The sequence below is a fragment of the Hyla sarda genome, chromosome 10 (genome assembly GCF_029499605.1).
Source record: "Hyla sarda isolate aHylSar1 chromosome 10, aHylSar1.hap1, whole genome shotgun sequence".
Lineage (NCBI taxonomy): Eukaryota > Metazoa > Chordata > Amphibia > Anura > Hylidae > Hyla > Hyla sarda.
The window spans coordinates 103,848,154-103,863,453 of record NC_079198.1 but is presented as its reverse complement, the minus strand read 5'-3'; the positions used below and the strand labels follow the sequence as shown (position 1 = coordinate 103,863,453).

Here is a 15,300-nt window from a genome sequence, read left to right as displayed (position 1 = left end):
TTTTCCAGAAGTGCGACAAAATCAAACCTATATAAGTAGGGTATCATTTTAATCATATGGACCTACAGAATAATGATAAAGTGTCATTTTACCGAAAAATGTACTGTGTAGAAACGGAAGCCCCCAAAATCTACAAAATGGAGTTTTTTTTTTTCAATTTTGTCTCACAATTATTTTTTTTTCTGTTTCGCCGTAGATTTTTGGGTAAAATGACTAATGTCATTACAAAGTAGAATTGGTGGCGCATAAAATAAGCCATCACGGATTTTTAGGTGCAAAATTGAAAGAATTATGATTTTTTTAAAGGTAAGGAGGAAAAAACGAAAATGCAAAAACGGAAAAACTCCTGGTCCTTAATTTAAAATAAATATAAATGGTCAAAATAGCGGATTTGCTGGTAAAATAATGATCAGATGGCCACCCTATATCTACAGGATGGCTTAACAGAACAGTGTATGTGATATATCGTTCTTTCCAGCATCTATGTCCCTAGGTTTTACTAAATCATAAATCTACCTCAATTGTTCCAAATATTGGGCTTCATTTAAGAGTGACAAATCACAGATGGTTGCTATGTACAGTAAGGCCAGACACTTTTGTCTATCAGTCCCATCTGTTGACTATGCTGCAGTGATCCCCCCCCCCCCCCCTCCCATGGCTGCAGCAGAATATTGCGTCACTGCAGGCAAGTGAATACATGGGTAGTAAGACAGCAATGTTGAGGGACAAAAGATAAATGCTACGACATTGTGAAATAACTTGGCAAGTTCCCAGTAATGTTAAAGGGTACCTCTCATCAAATAAACTTTTGATATATTTTAGATTAATGAATGTTGAATAACTTTCCAATAGCATGTTAATGAAAAATATGCTTCTTTCTATTGTATTTTTCCCGATCAGTCCTGTCAGCAAGCATTTCTGACTCATGCTGGAGTCCTAAACACTCAGAGCTGCCAGCCTGCTTTGTTCACAGCCAAACAGGCTGTGAACAAAGCAGGCTGGCAGCTCTGAGTGTTCTCCTTTGTGATCAAAGCAGACTGGCAGCTCGTAGTGTTTAGGACTCCAGCATGAGTCTGAAATGCTTGCTGCCAGGACTGGTAGGGAGACCCCTAGTGGTCATTTCTTCAAAGTGGAAAATTAAATAGAAAGAAGCATATTTTTTAATAACATGCAATTGTAAAGTTATTCTGCATACATTAATCTATAATATATCAAAAGTTTTTTTGATGAGAGGTACCCTTTAACCCTCTATTGCAGTGTCTCCCAAACAGTGTGCAAAACTATGCCAAGGCATGCTGGGAGTCGTAGTTTTGCAACAGCCGGAGGCTCACTGGTTGGTAAACACTGCTGTGAAATAATGATATAATAGGACATGGGGGCTGCACTGCGATAATGGAAGCTGCATGACTTTTTTTGTTTTATTTTGTAGCTCTGCCTTACAGTCCTGGTCTTGTTTTCCGGCTTGTATGAAATCTCTACGCTTCACACCATCATACTTGTCATTGGGTTAGTGTGGGCCTTTCTTAAAGTTACTGTTGGCATCCTGGCAGTAAGTATTTATATATTTACATATATTCATTTTCTTAATGAAAAGCGTACATATGTTACCTATTGTAAGCAAGTTAATGTGTTGTGATAGTTTTACATCTTGCATTTCCTCTTAAAGATCAAAGGATTCATCAGAAGTATGAGCTATCATATTGTCCTCTTTTTTTTTTAAATCTCTTTTCCAGCTTTTTCTTAAAGGGGTACTCCGGTGAAAACCTTTTTTCTTTTAAATCAACTGGTGGCAGAAAGTTAAACATATTTGTAAATTACTTCTATTAAAAAATCTTAATCCTTCCTGTACTTATTAGCTGCTGAATACTACAGAGGAAATTCTTTTCTTTTTGGAATGCTCTCTGATGACATAACGAGCACAGTTCTCTCTGCTGACGTTATTATAATAATAATAACACTTTATTTATTGTTGTCCTTAGTGGGATTTGAACCTAAGTCCCCAGCACTGCAAGGCAGCACTGCTAACCACTGAGCCACCATGCTGCCCTTAGCATATATCTGCTATGCACGGTTGCTAAAATGGAAATGGAAAGGAATTTCCTCTGTAGCATTCAGCAGCTAATAAGTACTGGAAGGATTAAGATTTTTTAATAGAAGTAATTTACAAATATGTTTAACTTTCTGCCACCAGTTGATTCAAAAGGAAAAAGGTTTTCACCGGAGTACCCCTTTAAAGGGGTTCTCAAGTGAAAACCTTTTATTTTATTTTATTTTTTATTTTTTTATTTTTTTTAAATCAACTGGTGCCAGAAAGTTAAACAGATTTGTAAATGACTTCTATTAAAAAATCTTTACCCTTCCAGTACTTTTAAGCAGCTTTATGCTACAGAGGAAATTTTTTCTATTTGAATTTCTTTTTTGTCTTGTCCACAGTGCTCTCTGCTGACACCTGATGCACGTATCTGGAACTGTCCAGAGCAGCATATGTTTGGTACAGGAATTTTCTCCTGCCCTGGACAGTTCCTGATACGGGCATCAGGTGTCAGCAGAGAGCACTGTGGGCAAGGCAAAAAAGAAATTCAAAAAGAAAAGAATTTCCTCTGTAGCATACAGCTGCAAAATAGTACTGGAAGGATAAAGATTTTTTTAATAGAAGACGTTTACAAATCTGTTTAACTTTCTGGTACCAGTTGATTTAAAAAAAAAAAAATTCCACTAGAGTACCCCTTTAAAGTTTTTTTTTCTGGCTACATATTGATGGACTATGCTCAGGTGCCAACACCTGGCCCTCCTGCTGATCAGCTGTTCGCCTGAGCCACAGTTTTATCATACACAAAGATACAGAGCAGGAATCCCTTCCGTTTGTAATGACCATGCTGGGTTACTGCAACTCAACTGATTCACTTCGATGGGAGCTGATCTGCAGTAACCCAGCACACCCTACACCAGTGTTTCCCAACCAGGGTGCCTCCAGCTGTGGCCAAACTACAACTCTCAGCATGCCCGGACAGCCAAAGGCTGTCCGGTCATGCTGGGAGTTGTAGTTTGGCCACAGCTGGAGGCACCCTGGTTGGGAAACACTGCCCTACACAATGTACCGAGCTGTCTGCTTCTGGCTTTGTTTTCTGTATATGCCAGATGCTCCGCTCCGTCATTTAGCTGATGGTTGGGGTGCTGGTTTTGGCACACCACTGATCTCGATATATTAAAGGACAACTGCAGCGGCATTACACTTATCCTCTATCCACAGGATAGGGGATAAGTGTTTGATCGCGGGGGGTCCGACCGCTGGGACCCCCCCCCCCACCCCCCCGATCTCCCTAACGGGGCGCCGCCATAAGCACTCATGGTGATGTAGCGTTGACCTAGAGGTCGATGGTGACGCCCCGTCTCCTCCCCGTCCCCATACAGTTCTAAGGGGGATGCGGGGAGGCACGAACGCTGCCTCCCCGCCTCTCCCATAGAGATGTATGGAGGAGGCGTGCCGGCCACAACGTCATGCTGCGGCTGGCACGCCCCCTGCACGGGACAGCCGCGGCCCCGTACAGGAGATCGCCGGGGGCCCCAGCGTTCGGACCCCCCGCGATCAAACACTTATCCCCTATCTTGAGGATAGGGGATAAGTGTTTGTAACGCTGCAGATGTCCTTTAAAGACTAGAGGATAGGACATCCAATATGTTGCAAGTGGAAAACCCCTTTAATCTGGCAATAAACTTTACATAACTGTCCAGCTTCTTCCAGCCTTCTTCATACACTTGCACACTCTGCTTGCCATGTTGAAATCCATCTGCCCTATCTTTCCTTTCCCTGACATTTGCTATCAGGGTAGAGTCAAGAGCCCCCATACAAATTAGATCAGAGGTCCCCAACCTAGTCTTCAAGGCCCACCAACAGTTCATCATTTAAATTGTTCCCTGTTCTATTTCGATTAATTAACTGGTACCTTTCATCAAAAAAACTTTTGATATATTATAGATTAATGTATGCAGAATAACTTTCCAATAGCATGTTATCAAAAAATATGCTTCTTTCTATTTAATTTTCCACTTTGAAAAAATGACCACTGGCAGGGAGCAGTGCTGAGCTTGTCTGTGTTTTGGCTGCAGTCTGAGATTTAGGACTCCAGCTTGAGTCTGAAATCTATAATAAAAAAAAATAAAAAATAAAAAAAAAGGATTGCGGCCAGGACTAATAGGGAGACCCCTAGTGGTCATTTTTTCAAAATGGAAAATTAAAGAAAGAAGCATATTTTTTTAAAAGCATGCTATTGGAAAGTTATCCTGCATACATTAATCTATAATATATCAAAAGTTTTTTTTTTAATGAAAGGTACCCTTTAAAGGCTATCCAGGCATTCTGGGGGTTTTAGTTTTGCAACAGCTATAGGCCCCCTGCCTGGGAAACACTGACGTGATGATTTCAGTGTCTGGTCTAAGATAAATAGTAATTGTGAAACATAGCACAATAATAACTCAATTCCATTTATATGTCTTAACAGATTCTAAAAGAGCTGAAGCCTCTTGTGTGGATTTTTGTACTACAAAACCTTCCTGAAGTGGCTTATCTAGTGTATCTTCTGTACAAGGTACCTTGACCTATTTGTGATGTTCTTCATTTGGCATGTATCAATATTCTTTGCTAAATCATAAGACAACATGGAGATCCTTTTCCATCGCTGCTCCTGACATTTTCTAGCATGTAACACAGTTGACTTGTTTAAACACATTACTGGGTTCAGCTGACCATTTGTTAGGACGATATGAAGTCATGGTGTAAAAAGAAGAGTAAAAAGAAAAATGTCCCACCCCAGTCATTCTACCTTGGTATTATATTAAAATGACCATAATGGAAAGAAGTGATTTTAAGACAAAAATAATTTTTAAATGTGAAAATCTGACACTTTTTGCTGTATGCGAAGTGTTGCGCTACTTTTAAAGTTTATGCACACACACACATACACACACACACACACACACACACACACACACACACACACACTGGGGCAAAGAAGTATTTAGTCAGCCACCAATTGTGCAAGTTCTCCCACTTAAAATGATGAGAGAGGCCTGTAATTTTCATCATAGGTATACCTCAACTATGAGGTATCACATTGTCTGATTTTTTAATAATTTATTTGCAAATTATGGTGGAAAATAAGTATTTTGTCAATAGCAAAAGTTCATCTCAATACTTTGTTATACACCCTTTGTTGGCAATGACAGAGGTCAAACGTTTTTTGTAAGTATTCACAAGGTTTTCACACACTGTTGCTGGTATTTTGGCCCATTCCTCCATGCAGATTTCCTCTAGAGCAGTGATGTTTTGGGGTTGTCGCTGGGCAACGCAGAATTTCAACTCCCTCCAAAGGTTTTCTATGGGGTTGAGATCTGGAGACTGGCTAGGCCACTCCAGGACCTTGAAATGCTTCTTACAAAGACCACTCCAGGACCTTGAAATGCTTCTTACAAAGACCACTCGTTTGTTGCTTGGACGGTGTGTTTAAGATGATTGTCATGCTGAAAGACCCAGCCATGTTTCATCTTCAATGCCCTTGCTGATGGAAGGAGGTTTTCACTCAAAATCTCACTATACATGGCCCCATGCATTCTTTCCTTTACACAGATCAGTCATCCTGGTCCCTTAGCAGAAAAACAGCCCCAAAGCATGATGTTTCCACCCACCCATGCTTTACAGTAGGTATGGTGTTCTTTGGATGCAACGCAGCATTCTTTCTCCTCCAAATACGACGAGCTGAGTTTTTACCAAAATGTTCTACTTTGGTTTCATCTGACCATATGATAGTCTCCCAATCCTCTTCTTGATCATCCAAATTCTCTCTAGCAAACTTCAGACGGGCCCAGACATGTACTGGCTTAAGCAGGGGGACACGTCTGGGACTGCATGATTTGAGTCCCTTGAGGCGTGTGTTACTGATGGTAGCTCTTGTTACTTTGGTCCCAGCTCTCTGCAGGTCATTCACTAGGTCCCCACGTGTGGTTCTGGGATCTTGTAATCATTTTGACTCCACGGGGTGAGATCTGGTGTCCTCTTCGGTCTTGGCCATAGTGGAGTTTGGAGTGTGACTGAGGTTGTGGAAGGTGAAGGACAGAGGAGACTCTTAAAGAAGAAGTTAGAGGTCTGTGAGGGCCAGAAATCTTGTTGTAGGTCACCAAATACTTATTTTCCACCTTAATTTGCAAATAAATTCTTTAAAAATCAGACAATGTGATTTTATGGATTTTCATTACATAGTTGAGATATACCTATGATGAAAATGACAGGCCTCTCTCATCTTTTTAAGTGGGAGAACTTTCACATTTGGTGGCTGACTAAATACTTTTTTGCCCCACTGTGTGTGTGTGTGTGTGTGTGTGTGTGTGTGTGTGTGTATATATATATGTATGTTTTTGTTAATTGGTATTAAACTTAGACAGGAATATCATGAGCATCTCCTGTTCTAAAGTTTCACAGTTTAGTGTATTATTATAGAACTCAACCTATAACTCAAGGCTTCCCAAATATTTTCTACTTGGACCTTAAAAGGCAGTTTATATTTATGCTAAGGCTATTGAGCAGTTTGGTACTGCTGGAGAAGTATGTTGTGCTATGATATTTGGAACTGCTGGAGAAGTATACTGTGCTATGTCATGGACTTGCGTGTAAAACATGTAACTCCTTCAGTGCTGCTTTTTTGTATATGTTTTATCATGGCACACCATACTTCTCCGGCAGTGCCACTCACTACAGTACAGCACAACACACTTCTCCAGCAGTACCAAACATCATAACACACTATACTTTCCCAGCACCCAGCAGTGCCAATCACTACGGTACAGCACAACCTACTTCTCCAGCATAAACACCAACAAACAGAACCAATTATGTAAAATAGTAAAGGTTATTTAACATATGTCAAAAATATGACATACATTTAAAAGCATAGAATGGAAAGTTTAAAAGCGAGGCACTGTAGTGACAGATATAGAAAAGTAGAGCGAGGATGGGTATCAGCAGTACATGGATTACAGGGCACATAAAACGTCCATGATCGAATAGCAGTAAATAACTCAGCAAATGGTTTAGGAATCAGTAAACAATGTTACAACTAATAATACAACATGAAGGAGATATCCTTTGCATGGAGTGGACAGAGGACAGACAGCTAGAGATAAAGGAAAAAAAAGCTGAAAACATACAAATATCCTGCCAAGTGTGCTGCCACACCCCAATGTACGTTTCGCTGTGTGCTTCGTCGGGGAGTGTCTCACTAACACGCTCCCTGACGAAGCACTCCGCGAAACGTACATTGGGGTTGGAGCTGGTAGGTGGCAGCACACATGGCAGGATATTTGTATGTTTTCAGCTTTGGTTTTCCTTTGTCTCTAGCTGTGTGTCCTCTGTCCACTCCATGCAAATTATATCTCCTTCATTGTTGTATTATTAGTTGTAACATTATTTACTGATTCCTATACCATTTGCGGAGTTATTTACTGCTATCCGATCATGAACGTTTTATGTGCCCTGTAATCCATGTACTGCTGCTACCCTTCCTTGCTCCACTTTTCTGTATCTGTCACTACAGTGCCTCGCTTTTAACTTACCATTCTATGCTTTACAAGGTATGTCATATTTTTTTATGTGTTAAATAAAATTTACTATTTTGCATAATTGGTTCTATTTGTTGGTGTTTGTTTATGTGGTGTATTGAAACAATTGTGGCATCTTTCCGATTGCCTATTTTGGAGGTATAATACTTCTCCAGCAGTACCAAACATTCCAGCACACCATACTTTCCCAGCAGTGCCAATCACTAGGGTACAGCACAACATACTTCTCCAGCAGTACCAAACATAATAGCTCAGTATACTTCTCCGGCAGTACCAAATACCATAGTGCAGTCCTCTGAACGGTGGGAGCACGAAGAGTACCTACAGCTATAGTTCCCTCACCAACCAGTACAAACAGGTGTGACATGTCCTACATTACAATAAATAGGGTTTATCTAGCTTGCAGCATGTATTTTGTAATCCACAACATTTAGTATGTATGTTGAAACAAACACAAAAGCTGGCCATGTCTGAACAGGTGTTCCCATACATCTGCCATCATTTCTATGACAAGCTCGGATTTTCACATCCACTACAGAAAGAAGTTAAAAAAAAACGTATGCACTGGCCCCATAGCAAGCATATTCAGTATCTTTCCTGTGCTTGTCCTCCATGAAGTGTTTATTAGAGAGTCCTAGGGGCTGGCCTTCTCCACATTCATCTTGTTCTAGTACAGGCTGTTTACTTCTCTTGTGTTTCTCTATCAGGTAGCCATGGAATGGGGCATAGGCGGCTCCTACACACTGGAAGCTGCTGCTGTGACAGGCTCCTTTATCTCTGTGGTTATTAAATCTGTGCTGTTTTGGTCTCTGTACCGAGTGTATCGGAGCTTCGGCCAAGGACTGCGAGAGAGAAGTAAGTGCGCGCTGTCGTCTTGGTATGGGCATGAGCAGGTGTGAAGTATGAGAACTAGAGATGAGCGAACTTACAGTAAATTCGATTTGTCACGAACTTCTCGGCTCGGCAGTTGATGGCTTTTCCTGAGTAAATTAGTTCAGCCTTCTGGTGCTCCGGTGGGCTGCAAAAGGTGGATACAGTCCTAGGAAAGAGTCTCCTAGGACTGTATCCACCTTTTCCAGCCCACCGGAGCACCTGAAAGCTGAACTCATTTATGCAGGATAAGTCATCAACTGCCGAGCCGAGAAGTTCGTGACGAATCCAATCACTGTAAGTTCGCTCATCTCTAGTGAGAACAGTGGAGAAATGCATAGTGGCCCCTTTGTCTCGTCTACTACTTCCAGTCACAAAGCTGCCCACATGGAGTCTAAGAATTAGAATGGCTATACACATTATTTTATTTATTTACTTATTAATTTATCTTTTTAAACTGGCCAACAATATAATGCAATGGTCTCCAAACTGTGCACCTCCAGCTGTTGCAAAACTACAACTCCCAGCATGCCCGGACAGCCGTTGGCTGTCCGGGCATGCTGGGAGTTGTAGTTTTGCAACAGCTGGAAGTGCACAGTTTGGAGACCACTAGTATAAAGGACCCTTTCATTCCTTCCCCAGTAGATGTTATGAAAGAGGATTGAAACGTTAGATCTTAACGTGTTCCGATCCTTGTATTCTCATCTGCCACCCGAGGTGTCTGGCAGTGGCCCATGTGCAAGTGTATCTGCTTTTATCACCCCCCAAAAAATGTTTTTGATCGCAGCCACACAAAGTCGGATAGGCGTGGCACGAGGTACGCTATGCCCCGCCGCCGCCACGCCCACCCCTGTATGTCAGCACTGGGACCGCTGTGTGATTGACACACAGGTCCCAGCGCATGCGCCCCTCAGCTCAGCCAACGTGTGAGCCAAAAACAAGTTTATTCAGATATGCACCTTTTATCATTTATGTACTGTACTCCTTGCCTGCTATCCTCTTGCTTCTTCTTTCTTCTCTCCTGCAAAGGCGCGCAGGACAGTCCCCGTTACTAGAGGCAGAGAGGACGTGCGCGCTCTGCCTCTAGCACTACACAAAAAAAGAAAAAACAAAGGCGCTCCCTGTGGAGTAACGTAGGTGGTAAGGGTATGGGGAAATGAGGGATTCAATACCGCTTACCGAAAGGGGTTGTGCTACAACATACACAACAATGGTAAAGGTGTGTAGTTGAATAGGGGTCAGTCTGCAGCCTTCCTGGAGTTGTATTATCAGTAGAAAGAAAAGACTTCGTAATACCAGGATTTCGTGGCGCTAATCAGGACGCAGAACTCACAGATTAAAAGTAACGACCATCAGGTTTATTAACAATAATGCAACGCGTTTTGCTGCGCATGCGCAGCTTCCTCAGGCATCAACTTGATGCCTGAAGAAGCTGCGCATGCGCAGCGAAATGCGTTGCACTATGCTAACGTACAGGGGTGGCAGACCTAGCGTACCTCGTGCCACGCCTATCCGACTGTGTGTGGCTGGGATCAAAAGCATTTTTTAGGCTGATAAAAGCCGACATAAAGAAGGTAAAAAACTGTGCTGTACAAACCATCTGCACATTACAAAGGCTGTGTGTAGGTTACATAGCCCAGAGTTCAGGACAGTTGCGCTTTAAAGGGTTACTGTGTATGGAAATGTATCCCCTATCTCAGCAGTCTGAACCCCCCTCCCCCCCCCCCCCCCCCCTCACGATCTGCTGCACGGCACTCTGTCCCCTCAAGGTCAGAGCGGGAGTAGTCACGTTCCATTTACCCAGCTTTATGGGAGAGCCGTAATACACATATACATCGTTAGGGTATCTCGGGCTCCCCCATAGAGATGAATAAAGGGCACATTTTTATTTATTTATTTTTTTATTAACTGGTGCCAAAAAGTTTGTGAATTACTTCAATTTAAAAAAAATCTTAAATCTTCCAGATTTGTAAATTACTTCTATTTAAAAATCCTTAATCCTTCCAGTACTTATCAGCTGCTGTATACTACACAGGAAGTTATTTTCTTTTTGAATTTCCTTTCTGTCTGACCATAGTGCTCTCTGCTGACACCTCTGTCCATGTCAGGAACTGTTGAGAGCAGGAGCAAATCCCCAAAGCAAACCTCTCCTGCTCTGGACAGTTCCTAAAATGGACAGAGGTGTCAGCAGAGAGCACAGTGGTCAGACAGAAAAGAAATTAAAAAAGGAAAAGAACTTCCTGTGGAGCATACAGCTGCTCATAAGTACTGGAAGGATTAAGATTTTTAAACAGAAGTAATTCACAAACTTTCTGGCACCAATTGATTTACATTTTATTTTTTTTCCCAGTGGAATACCCCTTTAACATCTGAAAGCTTCTGTTGTTTGACGTTTGCTATCAATGTCCATTATTCATGTAGATCAGTACAGTAATAGTCACCTGTGTTTCATTCTTTACAGTGTTTTCTTCCTATGGAAGGATTGATTCCTAAAAGTTCTGAAAGGACATTATTGGAAGACTTTTAATACCTGCCTGGACGGACTGTTGTAATCCTGCCATTATTGAGATGGGGAGGTAAAGCGTAGCGCCGCTGCGCCCTCCGATGCCGACTGTCTAAGGGAAGAATTCAGCTTTTAATCGCCAAAACCCCTTGAGTATTCCTCTTTCCACTACCGCAGTACATTGCAGCCACTTTCTGTACGTCTTGTACTGTTTGCACTGGGCTCTGCCATAGATTTCTTTTTTTATCTATATGCAGCTCCACATTGGAACATTATTTTGCAGTCTGTACTCTACATGTAGCATTGGGTAACATCAATTTAAGTTGCTTATAGCTAATACATAATCCTCCATTTGCATTCACAGTAATGCCATCTGACGGGCGCCCTTTACCTGGTATCTCCTCTGCTGGACCCTTTTTATCTGTATACATGCATTGCAAGTGTTTCCCAACCAGGGTGCCTGCAGCTTTTGCAAAACTACAACTCCCAGCATGCCCGGACAGCCTTTGGCTGTCCGGGCATTCTAGGAGTTGTAGTTTTGCAACACCTGGAGGCACACTGGTTGGCGAAACACTGACCTACATGGACCTTTTACATGGGGTACTCCGGTTAAATTTTTTATTTATTTTTTGTAAATCAACTGGTGCCAGAAAGTTGAACAGATTTGTAAATTACTTCTATTTAAACATCTTAATCCCTCCAGTACTTATCCGCTGCTGTATGCTCCACCGGAAGTTCTTTTCTTTTTTTAACTCCTTTTCTGTCTGACCACAGTGCTCTCTGCTGACACCTCTGTTCATGTCAGGAAATGTCCAGAGCAGGAGCAAATCCCCATAGCAAACCGACAGAGGTGTCAGCAGAGAGCACTGTGATGAGACAGAATTAAATTCAAAAAGAAAAGAACTTCCTGTGGAGCATACAGCAGCTGATAAGTACTGGAAGGATTAAAGGAATATTCCGGGCAAAAACATCTTATCACCTATTGAAAAGATAGGGGATAAGATGTCTGATCGCAGGGGGGGCCCGCCGCTGGTACCCCCCGCGATCTCCCTGCAGCAGCCTGCATTCTATGCGTAGCTGCATCTGCAGTTTCGGAAACCGCCGAGCTTCCGAGACGTCACGCCACGCCCCTTCCATTCATTTCTATGGGAGGGGGCGTAACGGCCGCAACTCCCCCTCCCATAGACATGAATGGAGGGGGTGTGGTGTGACGTCACGTCCCCGTCTCAGAAGCTCGTGGTTTCCGAAACTGCAGATGCAGCTACGCATAGATTACAGGGAGATCGCGGGGGGTCCCAGTGGCAGGCCCCCCGCGATCAGACATCTTATCCCCTATCCCAGTGGTCTTCAGCCTGCGGACCTCCAGATGTTTCAAAACTGCAACTCCCAGCATACCCGGACAGCCATCGGCTGTCCGGGCATGCTGGGAGTTGTAGTTTTGAAACATTTGGAGGTCCGCAGGTTGAAGACCACTGCCCTATCCTTTCGATAAGGCATAAGATGTTTTTGCCTGGAATTCCCCTTTAAGATTTTTTATATAGAAGTAATTTACAAACCTGTTTAACTTTCTGGCACCAATCAAATAAAAAATAGGTTTCCACTGGAGTACTCCTTTAATGTAGTCACCATCAAGTCATTGCTAAATAGGCTCCGATCATTTCCACTATATAGCTTGAACATTCAGTATACATATAACCCCAGTGTCTTTTACCCTTTGGGATAATACATTCATATTGCCATTTCGTGTAGTTTAGATGTGCAGATTTGTACATACATCAGTTATAAGTCTTTTCCAGGAGCAGTCAAATGGTTTCCGCCCCGCCAAGTTTCCTATCTGGGTAGCTGGTGCCCAGGGGTCCCAGCAGCAGGCACCTCAGCAGTGAGCTCATTGTTGGGGGGATGCAGCTGCAGATCAGTGCACAAACCCCTTTTTCTTCCAGTAATTTTCCTCTGATTGGAGCAGAACATGTGCTGTTACCTGTAGCTATCACATGTAGCTTGGTACCGCTCATACATTTCCTCATTTGCAGCGTAATGTGACTAAATAAAGGGCTGGAGAACAATAGAGGTTGTATACATGCGGCTGTTCCGGATGCACGTCCTGTTTTTTATAAACTGAGCGCAGAGTACTATACACCTTCACATTGCAGCCTCCGATATATATATATAGGTTATAAAGGGATATATTGTATTTTTCCATATGGTGAATAGCACAGTCACTTAATCTTTGGTTTGAGAGAGAAGCTGAAAGTTTTTGTATTTGTGTCCTTTTACATTAAAGGGGTACTCCGTTCCCTTGCTTTCGGAGCTCCGCTCCCCAGCGTCCGGAAGTTATTGTTCCGAACGATGTGTGTGCGGGCTTCCATGTTCAGGGCCGCCCCTCGTGACATCATGCCCGCCCCCTCAACGAAAGTCTATGGGAAGGGGGCGTCACGCCCCCTTCCCATAGACTTTCGTTGAGGGGGCGGGCTTGACGTCACGAGGGGCGGCCCTGAACGTGGAAGCCCGCACACACATCGTTCGGAACAATAACTTCCGCGTGCTGGGGAGCGGAGCTCCGAAAGCAAGGGAACGGAGTACCCCTTTTAAACACGAACAAATGTTTCAAACCTAATAAATGAAGAATAGGAAAGCAACACAAGCGTTTTGTAGATTTGAGGTCAATTTGTCAGATGGTTTCATTGACAGGATGAGAAAGCAGACAAAATGGCCGCCGTCCTGGTGTTCAGAGATGTCTTGTCTACTTTAAGTTCCATTATTTTTATTATTATGTTTGTGTTTTATTGTCTCAATTAACATGTCTGTTTTAAAAAAAAATATATATATATATATATATATATATATATATATATATATATATATATATACTTTATTAAGAGGTTGTATGAAAAAAAGACAACAACTGAGTATTACCATTTCTCTATTATTTCTTCTTAAAAATAAAGTATGTGCTGAAACAGACATGTCAGAAGATCCACAGGAAAGATGCTCTTAAATCAGCATTTCTGTTAAAATAAATAAATAAATGTTACAAAAGATCCCTATTAAAGGGGTTGTCCAGTGACAGAAGCAACCTGTGTATGGTGTCAAAAAGTATAATAAAGCCACTTACTAATATAATGTTATTAGCCATAGTGAACAGATCTCTCCGTGTCGGCTGTGCTGTCTGGCTTGTAGCTGTGACATCCAGGCTGTCAATGCAGTCTGCCCTTCCTCCCCTCTTGTCCAGGACAAGACCGCTGCTGTGAAGAGGGAAGCTCATATTACTTCTCATTAGATTATAAGGCAGCAGGAAGGATTTCTTAGATAAGGCAGCAGTGAGCCTGTTCTTACTGAAACTACTGTGACTGGGAAAGGCTTCCATTTGCCTAAAATCAAATAAGCAGGAATATGAGCTCCCCCTTCACATTATTGGTCTCTCCCTAAGTAAACAGGAGGGGAGGGGGGAGCAGGAACAGGAGCTCTAAATATGACGTTATGTTACAACTACAAGGAAGAGAGAGCACTGCTCATATGGAGAATTCTGTGCCTGATAAAACGAACTGTACTTGTGTTTACTGTGATGGACATTCATAAATTTATGAACCGCTCCTTTCTTGTATAGCTATGGTGTTGGTGTTGAGCCGCCGCAGTACACCTACTCCCTTTTTTCTCCCCATCTTGCTTTTCTTGGTTGACGTTCAGCGCTCTGTGTTGGAAACAGGGACCTGTATCGGAATAAGGCGAGGAGTAGGTGTGCTGCTGCATCGGTGACACTTTAGCTATCCAAGAAGCAAGCTGTTTTCGAACTATATAAATGGCCGTGACAGTAAACACAAGTATAATCTGTTTTAGCTATGACCTAGCTGCTGGTGTCTGCACCTTCGTACCTCATACCCTTTATGTTCTGTTCAAACCACTACAATTGCAGATTTGCTGTGGACCCATTAAAGTCAACAGATAGCAAAATCTACAACAGATACCCTCATGTGAACGTACCCTCTAACTGATAATGCTGCAGATTTTCCACAAATATATACAGTACAAGTAATCTGCAGCATTTACACCTTGTTTGGACGTACCCTAAGGGCATGTTCACGTGTGGCGGACTTACTGCAAATTTGTTGCAGATTTTACCAACTAACTTCAAAAGGGAAGACAAAAAATTAAAAAATCTTCTGCATGTGAGCATACTTTAAAGCAGTGTTTCCCAACCAGGGTGCCTCCAGCTGTTGCAAAACTACAACTCCCAGCATGCCTGGACAGCCGAAGGCTGTCCAGGCATGCAGGGAGTTGTAGTTTAGCATTAGCTGGAGGCACACTGGTTGGGGAACACTACC

The 15,300-nt window shown here is 42.5% G+C and overlaps 1 protein-coding gene across 1 annotated transcript in view; it reads left to right on the top strand.

Annotated features, from left to right (window-relative positions):
* LOC130293624 (uncharacterized) overlaps positions 1 to 11,909 on the top strand; it is a 48,218-nt gene extending 36,309 nt beyond the window's left edge. The window contains exons 6-9 of the mRNA XM_056542522.1: positions 1,430 to 1,549; positions 4,500 to 4,586; positions 8,316 to 8,463; positions 10,940 to 11,909. Of these exons, the coding sequence (XP_056398497.1) occupies positions 1,430 to 1,549; positions 4,500 to 4,586; positions 8,316 to 8,463; positions 10,940 to 10,971 (387 nt within the window). The 3' untranslated portion in view covers positions 10,972 to 11,909. The remainder of the gene's footprint in view (positions 1 to 1,429; positions 1,550 to 4,499; positions 4,587 to 8,315; positions 8,464 to 10,939) is intronic.
* Positions 11,910 to 15,300: the final 3,391 nt, after the last annotated feature.